Below are 13313 nucleotides of genomic sequence, written 5' to 3'. Positions count from 1 at the left end.
AATGAAAACATATTTGAAAGTCAGATGTGTCAGGCTGGAACCTATACTGTTTTATTTCCACATTGTACATTGAATGACTATCTACATTTCAATTTCAAATCGGAATCAGTCAACTTCAGTATATTACCCGTTGTGGTTTGTGTGTGTTAGATCTGTACACTCACGGACCGCCTCCGTGGTCTAGTGGTAGAGCGTCCGCCCGGAGAGCGGAAGGTTCAGGGTTTGATCCCCAAATGAGTCATACGAAAAGACGTTAAAAGATGGAACTTGTTGTTACCCTGTCTGGCGTTCGGTAGTAAGGGGCTAACAAGGACCAGTCGACTGGGAGTCGGTATACTGTGCCTGAGTGGGGTATTCATGTTAAACTGCGACATGGTGTCTCAATGGTCTAGCACTATAAAATCGGCATCAGTCCGGACTAGTACAAGCAGCCACACACACGTACATGCACGTCGCTATGGTGACTTGAAACCCTATTTCACCTCACCTGTACACTCACGGGATATATTGCTGCTGTTGCGAATAGATTTCAAGACATGTACAATTGTAACGTTTGTTGTAGATGCCTTTAGGAAAGGGAGATAACTCTCTTCTGCCTGTGTTTGGTCTAATCACAGATACTTTACGTGGACATTTTGAGTGAGGCCAAATGTAACATCATGTCGGCACTATATCAGCCTTAGTCGACGAGGACAAATAAATAAATAAATTTATTGGTTAATACTGCCAGGCAACTGTACAATGCATTATGTAAATACATCGCCTGTGCTTTCTTGTTTGGGATATGGCATTATCTATCTGTGTCAGTGTTTTCTTTAATGGGACAAGGCAAAACGTTATCAAAACTTCCCTGCCTTCATGTATGGGACATGGCAAAACATTTAACAAAATGTCAGTGTTTTTGTGTACGGGACATGGCATGACATCATGAAATAACCAGTAACCTGCATGTGTGGGATTTGGCATGACATTGTGTTAATGTCATTCTTCATGTATTGGACAAGGCATGACATTATCAAAATGTGTGTGTCTTCATATAGGGAACATGACGTAACATTCAACAAAATGTCAATGTTTTCGTGTACAGGATATGGCATGACATTATCAAAATGTATGTGTCTTCATATAGGGGACATGACATAACTTTCAACAGAATGTCAATGTGTTCGTGTACAGGATATGGCATGACATTATCAAAATGTATGTGTCTTCATATAGGGAACATGACGTAACATTCAACAAAATGGCAATGTGTTCGTGTACAGGATATGGCATGACATTATCAAAATGTATGTGTCTTCATATAGGGAACATGACGTAACATTCAACAAAATGGCAATGTGTTCGTGTACAGGATATGGCATGACATTATCAAAATGTATGTGTCTTCATATAGGGAACATGACGTAACATTCAACAAAATGGCAATGTGTTCGTGTACAGGATATGGCATGACATTATCAAAATGTATGTGTCTTCATATAGGGAACATGACGTAACATTCAACAAAATGTCAATGCGTTCGAGTACGGGATATGGCATGACATTATCAAAATGTGTAGACGAGGAAAAATAAACAGTGACATGCCGAATATGCTGGTTATATGTATTATGATCATGGTTAACGCTGTCATGTGCCAACTGTACAAAACATTGTCTGAATAAATCGCCTGTGCTTTCTTGTTTGGGATATGGCATTATCTATCTGTGTCAGTGTCGTTAAGAACGTTATCAAAATGTCAGTGTTTTCATGTATGGGACAAGGCATGACGTTATGGTAATGTCTGTCTTCATGTATTGGGCAAGGCATGACGTTATGGTAATGTCTGTCTTCATGTATGGGACAAGGCATGACGTTATGGTAATGTCTGTCTTCATGTATTGGGCAAGGCATGACGTTATGGTAATGTCTGTCTTCATGTATTGGGCAAGGCATGACATTATGGTAATGTCCTTGTCTTCATGTATGGGACAAGCCATAAGTTAAATTAACATTGAATAGTGAGTGCCTACATTGTATAGATACCCTGAGAACAGTATTTGTTATACATTCTGCTAACATTCAGCCAATGTGAGACCTTGAAATAATGTCCCATCCTCACGTCGCCCTAGACAAGTCTACAAACCCATCGTCTCAGGAGGAAATAAACCAATGAGACAATATGAAGTCATGGCAATAATTTATTGAATAAACTTTGTATTTGCAAACATGAAACTGACATAGCACCATCTTCAACATAACAAACACTGTCAATACTAGGTTCTCTCTCACACACATGTATGGAATTCATAACGTCAGCTGCACAACAAAGTCCAGGGGCGAGATCTAGATGCTTGGTGCACCATGATGTTAGACCAGCCAACCAGCCCCGTCAGGCATGTAGAACTCCTACATCATCAATAATCTGGGCATGTCTGCAGACAGCAATGCAGACAATTCAGACTCAGTAGTATGGCGGGAAGCTTCTGGATTCGTTGGTTTCTCTTGTGTGTCCGTTACCCCAGCACGTTGGGTACCCTTGCACGTTGGTTAGATAAGTGCAAGGTCTTTGAATATCTAATACATGGAATGTTTTTTTACCGGCATGCCTCCCTAGATCTGTGGCAGTTGTTGCCCCGAAGTTAGGAACTGATGTATCCACCACAATACCGCAAAAGTAAACAGTAAAACCGATAGAAAAGAATAGAAAAAACAAATGAGATCTCAACTACATGGTTGTCTTTGATCTAACATGCACGGCACCATTGAGTTTGAATGTTCAGCAACGTTCTAGAACTTCAGCAACACCAAGAAGTCAGCAACACGCGACTTCCGGGTCCTTCCAGATTGCATCCAGGTGTCCGGTAATGGGAGGTTGATGGTTGGTCCATCACACGCTGCTGTGCCACGGGTGCATCCTTAAACACTGATGTCCACGCCGGGATGCATCTACAACCATCAACCATCACAGCTCAAGCAAGGTGAAATATGAGATACCAGATTTGCACCCATTCGTGTTCAGATGTACTCGTCACTTCTCCACTTGATCCGGGTACACCTGGGGGAGCCTTGTAGAGACAGGAGGGACTTGGTGCGAGAGGTGAAGTCACTGTCGCAACGGGGCAACTTGTGCCGTCGCTTGTGGGCGTCGTTAAGGGACGCGGTGCTGCCCTCCAAGCTGCTGACATCGGAGTTGGAGGAGTGGTACTCGTACATGCATCTCAACTGGAGGATGTTCGCCCGGAGCTCGATGAACTGTTTCAGGAGAGATTTGTCTTGCTCCTTCATCTGCAGCTGTAGAGAAAGAATATAATCATTATAGGAGGGTTGCATTTAATATATAGTATTGAATGTGCAACTAGTTAAATACGCCGTAGTTAATCAATACACCAGCCTTATCATAACGTCCTCGGGTTAGCCTAGCCGAGCCTCGACCAGGTACACCACTAGTGCCTAAGTACCAACCCGTGCTGTCGAGGGGCGGGGAATAAAATCAGCATGGTCACACATTATAACCATTCGTTTCTCATTTCGGCCGTACTCCCCGCAAGAAGATACAGCATTAAATGGGCGTTAAAAGGCTTCGACGGGGCAGCCATTACACTTAAGAATAAAATGTGTAGTTAGATTGTGGTTATACTTTGATACCGCTACTAACCAAGCTATTTTATAATTGTATACACACAGTAGGTAAAACTGTGTACATGGATACACATCCATGGGGGGTTATAGAACATTGAAAATATATTCTCTCTTCCATACAACAAAAATATTTCACCATCACACTGAATTGTGTACGAGACAAAAGTGTGAGTTGACTTTAACGCCGTTTTTAACAGTATTCCAGTTATATCGGGTCGTGTCAGCTTAATGTTGCATGAAAGCCCGGAGTGGGGCAGATCTAAGACGTTTACCACTTTGATGAAGCCACCAGCACGGGTATGGTTACGATACAAAAGAAGATGAATAACAGAGGCCTAATGTTATTTTAATAGATAAACAGAGGAAAGCGTGTGTAAATGACAGTTAAGCGAGTAAACAATACAGCTTAAAGCAACACAAAGTTGTCTTATACAGAAGACAATCACGGTATGATTAAATAGAGCTGAGTCGGGTTGATCATATTTATTTAAACTTAGACTGGGTATAAGTGTCATCAGCGGTATGCTAGTGGGCGTTTGGAAAAGAAACTCGGCGTTGTCTTTACCTCAATACTTTTGGGCAAAACACCAAAACGAGTAAAACACTCTGACAGCGTCACTTATACGAGTCAATGTCAAACAGAGGCGGAGATAACACCATTGTCAACCAATGGTGGGACATTGATGAAGGTTAGGGGGATTTCATGTTAATATTATCAAACATAACCGCCGTGTGCTAAAGCGGCACTGATCCAGGAGACTTTCACGCCGTGATCCCAAGACTTGGCTGGGTTGCCGAATGTTACATCAGGTGACACAGGAAGTTTGTCCATCTGACGTGATACGAACATCAACACTTGCCACAACTAAATATTGACTTGTCGAAGTGTACCCGATGTGACTGCACTTGCTGCAGGTCGTGTACAGTCAAACAGAATTACTGCTTCCTTGACAACTTAAAGCAGTTCTTTAAAAAACTGAACAGGAAACGGCTAGCAGTGTGAATATGTACCCACATCCAACAAGCAGGGAATGCAGTCAGTGTTTGTTATCCCAGAGAAGAACTGCCATGTTTAATGCAGACTTAACATCGCATTTACAAACCACGTTTTCAAATTTCTGAAGCAGAATCCAGAGAATGCCTAGATCTTTCGACAAACACTTTATATATATTATACTTGCGATACTATCTATCAACGCGGGGGTGGGGGTGTGTGTGTGTTAAGAATAAGGGGATGAAGATAGGGCCACCTGATCTATATCAGGTCGCCTCTCACGACAAGCAAGGGTCTCTCGGGGCGTATACTTCTATGTTAGGATGGAGACACATCCCATGATCCTTCCAACCAGGTCCCTGTGGTCTACACACACAAATATATGCCTTGCAATGTCTTGTTAGATCTTGCAATGTATTGCTGTGTCTATTTCCTGCTACGTGTTGCTATTCCGTCGTAAGTCTTGCTACATTATGCTCAATATTGCAATATCTTGCTATGTCTTGCATCGTTTTGCTGTGTCTTACAACTTTGCTAAGTCTTGCTATTTCTTGAAGTGAGGATTAGTGGTTTCAGCAATTACCCGCCTTTTCTGTATACAGACACTTGGATGTAGATCTAACGACACAGATACTCCTCAAATACATCTAAGACAGCCGTGTGTATTTATCCCCAAGTGTTTGTATGCTTCTATATCTGTCCCAGTCCCCCATTCTCGCCTCCCGCTCACTTCCCTCAGTCAATTAAGCCTCCGTGTTTTCTTGTTGGCCAAACACACACATGGATAATCCGCTAATCCGTACGTGCTGCACCACGTGACGTCCAACTGGCCGTGATCTTCAAGCCACTGGGAGGGGATTAAGACAATCCGCCATTCCCGCCTAAGTCAGCAAATATGTTTGAGGAACTCTGTTCTTTCGCCATCTCTCTGCATGAAAACCCTTGTGGAAAAAAAACACGACTGTTGAGGTTGGCTGCAGCCGACGACTACATCCTATGCACACAGCGAAGGGTGGGGTCGGGGGAGGGGTCGGGGGAGGGGTCAGGGTCAAGGTTAGGGTGTGGGCACACTCGTTCTACAATTATTATCCCCTGATTTGTTGGCAGAGACAATAAGTCGTAATGTTATACATCCTGTGAGTTTTTGGGACGAAATTAAATGAATTACGTTACATCATTTTCTCGTGAAGACGTGTCGCAATGCCTCGTCAAACGTTCTTTCCTCCCTGTCGCTGTCCCTCCCTCGTCAAACACAACCAGAACAAAGTCTTCCTGTTGATATTGGAATTTCTTGTTGCTGTTAATTTCTGGATTCTTTGTCAAAGCAGTTTGTAACACTTGGAACGACTTCTAACATAATTTTTCAGGAAAACTAAAGATTTGCGTTCGTCAAGTTGTCTTCCTAAATATAACCACTGTTATTAACAAGCTCATGAGATGTCTCCATTTTCCAATATTACTCTGTGCCAAAACATGATTAAGTTAGCCTCTGATCTACTTATAACTTGGTCAAAACATTGTCTCTAGAATTAGAGGGACAAATTTAGATATCAAGATTCTTCTCTTTATGGCCATAGTCACGTTTTCCACACTAAACAATGAATCTGATCTGCGCTTCCTGAAAGGTCTCATTTTGGCAAGCTAACGCCAAATTTGTTTTACAGATGCAGCTCATGCCATTAACAAATGATATTTATACATGCAATGCACATGCTACAGTGAACCATTCTCCGACAGCACGCTGCAAGGGATGCAATCAGTCAGTAGTGCAGTACAGCATACAGTAGGACATGCTCGGGCCTGCTTCCACACACAGGTGCTTTAATAATTTAACGTACACGTGGCTCTCGCCATGTGGTATCGGAGTCCTACATACCACCGGATAGATGTACCCGTGTTACCTCCAGGTTACAGCTTACATGAAGTAATGCTCTGCCCCCATCACTACCCAGCCCATATGGGAACATGACACCCATACAGCCACCCCTCACACCTGCATCTTACACAAAAATGTTTTAACAATTCGGCTTTCCTGTGTCAAAGGCCACAACGTTCAAATTTATACACATTAATCCTTTAAGTGGATTAGGAGAAAAAAAGTATATTTTACGTGTACAATATGGATCAAAATTCAACGATGTATTTATTAAAATGAGTGCGTGAGTGAGTTGGGTTTAACGCCGCTTTTAACATTATTCCAGTCATATCACGGCGTGTCAGCTTAATGTGGGAGGAAAGCCCGAAGTGATGCAGGTCTCCGACGTTTACCACTTCGGTGAAACCCACGAGCACGGGTATAGTGCTGACAAACCTAGAAACATAATTGGGGCGAACCAGGATTCGAACCCACAATCATAGGTTTCTGGCGTGCCCAAGGGACGCAACTCTGCACAGCGAATCGCGGCGCCTTAGACGACTGGGCCACCCGTGCCCCCTATTAAAATTATAACTAATCAGAGACATAGTATAGTTTCGCAAAGAGGACAGTTCACTCACTGACACAAAAACGAAACACTTTCAATTAACCCTTTTATTTGATTTAGTTGGTACTTCCCCGCGGCTAGCAACCGACCGACTCACTCACCATAATGATAGACACATTTATCTAATTTTATTTCAACATGCAAAATGTTATTTTGTTAGAAAGAAAACCTTGGTAAACCAGACAATTGCCAAAAGACTCTGAATACTTGAAGGAAATTGGAAGACCTGGCATTATAAATGGGCCAAAGTTGTGAACTTAATATTATTCCATTTTTTTCCAACTGAGAAGGCTATTAACTAGTCCCTTATCGATCACTTAAATAGCAGCGTCGCTTTAGTAGACGGTGTCCGCCTTTACCATTCCGCTTCCTATAGTATCGTGTAACGCGAAACCTCGTAAGTCCGTAAACCTCTACTTGTGAGGGGATACTGTTAGGAATGTCTTTATATGGGGTGAAATGTGGTTCGTCGCGTTCAATATTGTTTCACTTAATTAGCGTTTACATGCACGTGTGTGTGGCTGCTTGTACTAGTCCGGACTAATGCTTGATTAATGTATAGTGGTATCCCAACGAGATACCATGTCACAGTTTTAACATGACGCAACATAAAGACTCCGAGTCAACCTGTCCTTGCCGAGCGCCAGGCAGGGTATCAACAAGCACCATCTTTTAACGTCTTTTGGTATGTTTGTTTGTTGTTTAACGCCGCACTCAGCAATAGTCAAGTTATATGACGGCGGTCTGTAAAATAATCGAATCTGGACCATACGATTAAGTGATTGACATCATGAACATCGATCCACGCAATTGAGATCATCTTTTGGTATGACAAGACCGGAAATCGAACCACCGACCTTCGTCTATATATGGTTCATACCACTGAGTCTTTAATCAGGGTCACCATCATTGTACCCCGAGAGCATGGTGCGTTGCTCCTAATATTAACCACCGGTTCGCCTGCGACGGGCTTTCGATTGGTACACACATGATATTGGCAGTGTCATATAAAAATTCACTTTTAATAATACCATAATTTATGAGCATCGTATGGCTAAACACACAAGACACTCAAAATCACGAAATATTCCCAATTCAAGATACTTAACACCGAGTATATTCAAATGTACCTATATCCATTACGTTGTTAATATATAACGCCATATAACACATTCCGACCGCCTGTACACATCTTATCAACGCAATTGGAACCGCGTGCACTTACACACATGCCTCGCGGCTTAAGTTTAATGAACCAACACAAAAGCATAATGTTGAAGATGTACTTGGTGACCCGTACGGCCGGGAACTCTTGTCAGTCAGTGTCAATGGCCTGCGCATCACGTTACCAATATAAGGGTAACATTACATCGGCAACAACAACAGTTACCTGTGGTCACTTCAAGCGGACCGCAGGCTATTAGAGACCTCATTATGTCTGCCCGCGCACCTGTTAGAATAAACTACCTCTAGCCAAACATCGACAAGTAAAGTAGGGTATTTAACCCCAACAGAATTAATATCTCCAAGCGTTACATGGTAGTTAGGCCACGATGGAACAACGTTGTACGACCACCTGACGTAATATCTCATGACATGCATTCTTGAGACGTCGGTATTGGTTGTCCGGCACGTTCGTGTAGTGGTATTTAATTGAATGTATTATTCGATCGCGTGTCGTAAGCGTTGTATTGCTCTTGTGAAATATTGGATTTGCTTAGCATAATGGCATGCATAACTGAAATCTTCACTGAAAACAGGGAGTCAATAAATTCATTTGTACCTATGTTTGGATAAGGTATTTCCGGAAGCCATTACCTTGGTAGATATGTGTTGAACAGTTCACTGTTGATCAGTAAAAATTGAATGCCTTATGAAATACGTTAAGATGGAATGTTGACGGACAGGTTTGGGAATGCATATGAAATGAATAGGCATTGAGATTTGATGTTTACAGTTGGCTCAGTGGATATTTGTGTTGTAGCACAACGTGAAAACTATTTCAAAACCAAAAAATAAGTCGAAAAGTGAAATGTTAGTTTTTGAGTAAAACCTTTCTCCGATCAGTTTTCTGGTTTTCACTCGAAGAAGCAAGTACACGTATACCTTGTCCACTGACACACGTGCCTTCAAGGGACCAACGATCTAATACCTAAGGGTTGGTGGTAGGAGGGTGTGTGGTGTGTGTGTTGTGTTTTTATTTTTCATTTTTTTTATTTATTATCAATTTTATTTTTATTTTCATTTTTATTTTTTTTATTTTTTTATTTTTTTATTTTTTTTTTTTGGGGGGGGGGGGGGGGGCTGGGATTTATCTTTGGAGACGGGAAGGATACTTTTTCGATCTCGATCATCATATTTGTTTCAAAACGGCCAATATGTTTCTATGGCTATAATTAAAGGCTATCATTCATTACTCGTCACAACACAAAACACCCTGCATGTCATGCGAAAATTGTATTTGTTTGGTAAAACCTGGATTATATTATTAACGTTAATATTAGGCGTAATCACTAAATGGGGCAACAACAGTGGTATTATTACCTATGATGTAAGTGGGATTGTCTTGTGTACCCTTAAGCTGCAGTTTCGATAAACACAGCAACGCCCAGTTCGTCTGATAATAACGATGTGTGGCCCTCCCAAACCTACACGTGTTGAGTAGGTAGGGAATGTGATCACAACGTTATGTCACGAAGCAAGACATACCTCGGGAGTATACGCACGTTACCAGGCGATCTATCTCAACGCGCTCGAGGACGTCTAATTTGAGCTTCATAGGATGTTTCAACGTATGACCGTTTTGACCCGCTCCCAATTATAAACCAGTACAGAAACATGTTTCTGTTTCAACAACAAAAGATTGAAGGTTGTTTAAGCTTCGTGCTTATGACCTTAAGGATATGTTCATACATGGTTGTGGGTGGTCAAACGGTGGGGCGATTACCGCCCATGACCGCTGCTACTTCAATGTTTAACCCTAATATTAGGAATGTTATTTTCATAATTACTATTAAATGTGAGTGAGTTTGGTTTTACGCCGCTTTTAACAATATTCCAGCAATATCACGGCGGGGGACACCTGAAATGGGCTTCACACATTGTACCATGTCGGGATTCGAACCCGAGTCTTCGGCGTGACGAGCGAACGCTTTAACCACTAGGCTACCCGACCGCCCCACTATTAAATGTGGCGTGTACATATATAAAATATTGTTTCTATGAGTCTTTTAGTGTCTCGCAGGCCATTTTGGCCGGCCGCTGAGTTTTAACATTCTTGCCTTGTCATTTTATATGTACAGCGGGTGACACTATAATGAAATATTATTATTATTATTCCAAACCTTAGCTATAAATATGTGTAACTTCGGCTTCTTCCACATCATATTTAAATATCACATAAATGATTTTTTGAATACTTCTAACCAAATGTTGTGAATCTTTTTTAATTTCTAGGCAGGGGTTACGGGCGATAGCTTTACCTCAATTTTTTATTCATATTCATTTGTAGAAATGCCCCTGGTGGGTTTTAGGTCTCTGGTGGTGGTTATTAGTTAACAGTGAGTGAGTTTAGTTTTACGCCGCTTTTAGCAATATTTCAGCCACATGACGACGGTGTTACACCAGAAATGGGCTTCACACATCTGTACCCTTTGAGGGTATTCGAACCCGGTCCTCGGCAAGTTAAGGCTACCAGAAGGCTACCCTACCGCCCCTATTGATTGGTACGATACATTAGGACAAAACAAGTGACACTTACTATTTCCTGTCTGATCCACTTGAGAGCCACCCCAAGGTCTTTCTCTCGCGACTCCAGATCTTTCTCCTCATCGTCGGCCGCTTCTTTCCCTCTTTGCTGCAGCCTCTTCTTATACCTTGAGGGCAGATGAACGCTCTCGGCTGCCTGCACGTCTTTCACGATCTGCACGTGCTCGTCGCAGACGACACTTGCCATGGGCTTGCTACTGACGTTGTTGTTATCGAAAATGGTGGCACTGACGCCCTCTTCTACACTACCGACGACACTCCTCATAGTTTAAGTCGAGTGTACTGAGTAAAATCTTCAGGAGACGGTCTTTGACTGGCAGCGCGTCGTGTTTCACCAATCTGGTAATCTAATCCCGACTACGTATCAAGATACCTGTCTCTCGCTATACAAGCTTCCTTGTACTTATCAACGTGACAGCAACGTGTTGTCCAATCACAGATAATTATTTATCAGTATCCGCATCTCCTGGTAGGTATCTCACCGGAAGATTTCTTCTCTGCCGGGATCTCCCAGTATGCAAGTAGTCAACTCCGGTTGGGCCTGATCCGATCACTTGATCACTGTTGCTACAGCTCCTGTCAAGATTAGCCGCGCGGTCACAATCCTACAGTCTTTACCTGTCAAATCTGCACGACGTGCTCGGAGAATCAATCAGTCAGGTGTCTTTCACTCAAGTGAGAACTTTCTCATGAACTCGGTATAGAATAGAAGGAACAAACTGGGTATTGTGTTTTTCCCGCAGGCCGGGCTATTGGTACAGCGGGGAGTATCGTGTATAGACACACTCTGGGCCAGTTACTGCGCTCACAAAGATTGTCCAGGGTGTTTTCTCAATGAGAGTTGACAGACGCCGTGTTTATAGAGGTGGGCCTTGTTGACGTAATGTGCGTCCTGGATCGCTGATTGGCTGCTCCAGTTGTCAGTCAGTCGTGATGCGTGACGCGCGTGGGACAATGCCGGTTGCGTCACTAAATTACTACAGGGATGACACACATCGTTTGTGTGTATTCTACGTCGTGTGTGTGCTGTACGTCGCTTGTGACTGCCCAACATAAAACGTCTTATTGTGGAATACGCCACGTAACACTTCGCCGTGAGATCTAAAGACTCATAAAATATAAATTAAACTTTGAATATTTTAAAACAAAATTAAACCACTGAGCATAAGATGGTTTCGATGTCGGCACAAGTTCTGCAGGATGTAACGTAGGTGCAAGGTTAATATACAAAGATGTACCCAGCGGAAAGTGTTTATACAAACATACCTCTGGGATAAAGACTCATTAAATATGTTTGCCTCCATTTACAAATCTATTAGTTGAGAGTTAGGGTTATCTATCTCAACTCTTTCATGTAATGTCTCCTAAGGTTATCTAATCGTGTAAGTCAAAGTAAATCCATACATTTGTCAAGTTTTGTCTCAAATCAGGAACGTTGGGTGACTCAAGTGACCTGATGTCCGAGACTGATCTCGGGGTGTGTATTGGTATTAAAACATTTCCGTTCGGAACGTATTTGTATACAGTCGCTTACATCATTTGGTTGTGTACAAATGCAGAACATGTTGTTGTGAGTGGGGGACGTTGATAAGTCGTCCCTCACGTTCCCACGCTCTCATAGATATAATTATACATTTCTCCAGTGTCAACTGACGGCATGAAATGATATTGTTATCCAACAGAACAAAACCCTGTTTTGCTCTCTACTGCGGTACGTTTATGACATCCGTGTTGGCGTATTCTTTGTAAAACTGTAACATGATGCTATATATTCACTTTGAAAGTTATTATCTATACGTCTATTGATACACACGGCGGGTGATGGGGATAGACTTGTAGTTAAATCGCACGATCGTAACACCCATGACGCGGGTTCGAATCTCAACATGTGGGAGCCTGTACTTGGTGCTTCAGTGTAGCCCGGTCCCGCAGGCATGTGGCTAAATATAACAAACGGTTTAAATTTCCAGACATGCATATACACTGTTTCCACCTGTCTATATTCAAAACACACATGAAAGGTCATAACTATTACCATCGGTAGGCGGCAAGTTATGTTGACTTACACTTTTTTGTATAGTTTCGCTGCAGGGCACGACAATCTTTATCAAGCCTCATAGTGAGTTAGTTTGAGTGTGTGCCGGTTTTAACATTAATGCAGCCGTATCTCAGCGGGAAACATTACTTTAAAAATGGGCTTTACACCTACAATAGAAGGCTTTGTCGTTCCGAGAAAAAGTGTTTCGGAATCAAGTGGGAAATATTGACTTGTTTGTTTAAATCATACAGGTATATATATATACGTTCTGGTACATATGTACCTGTTGATGCGTACTGGTACATGACGATGAACATACTGGTACATGACGATGAACATATTGGTACGTTCATGAAGATGTATCTATTGATAGGTATTTTTACATGACGATGAACATACTGATACGTA

General features: G+C 42.2%; 1 protein-coding gene across 1 annotated transcript; it reads right to left on the bottom strand.

The window, feature by feature from the left end:
- Window positions 1-2165: 2165 nt before the first annotated feature.
- On the bottom strand, window positions 2166-11716 carry LOC124136202. The gene is made up of 2 exons (XM_046502063.2): window positions 10860-11716; window positions 2166-3274 (listed from the first exon to the last, which is right to left on the bottom strand). The coding sequence occupies exons 1-2, from the start codon at window positions 11130-11132 to the stop codon at window positions 2999-3001; spliced, it is 549 nt and encodes a 182-aa protein (XP_046358019.1). The 5' UTR covers window positions 11133-11716; the 3' UTR covers window positions 2166-2998.
- Between the last annotated feature and the right edge of the window lie 1597 nt (window positions 11717-13313).

This window comes from Haliotis rufescens, unplaced genomic scaffold, assembly GCF_023055435.1.
Source record: "Haliotis rufescens isolate VD_foot unplaced genomic scaffold, xgHalRufe1.0.p SCAF_121, whole genome shotgun sequence".
Classification (NCBI taxonomy): Eukaryota; Metazoa; Mollusca; class Gastropoda; order Lepetellida; family Haliotidae; genus Haliotis; species Haliotis rufescens.
The sequence above is the reverse complement of the archived record's forward strand: the minus strand, read 5'-3'. Positions and strand labels throughout refer to the sequence as shown.

Coding starts and splice junctions, on each gene's coding strand:
- LOC124136202 (XM_046502063.2), bottom strand. CDS start 11,132: ATGAGGAGTGTCGTCGGTAGTGTAGAAGAGGGCGTCAGTGCCACCATT. Junction 3,275..10,859: donor AGTGGATCAGACAGGAAATA/GTAAGTGTCACT, acceptor CTTTCTCTACAG/CTGCAGATGAAGGAGCAAGA.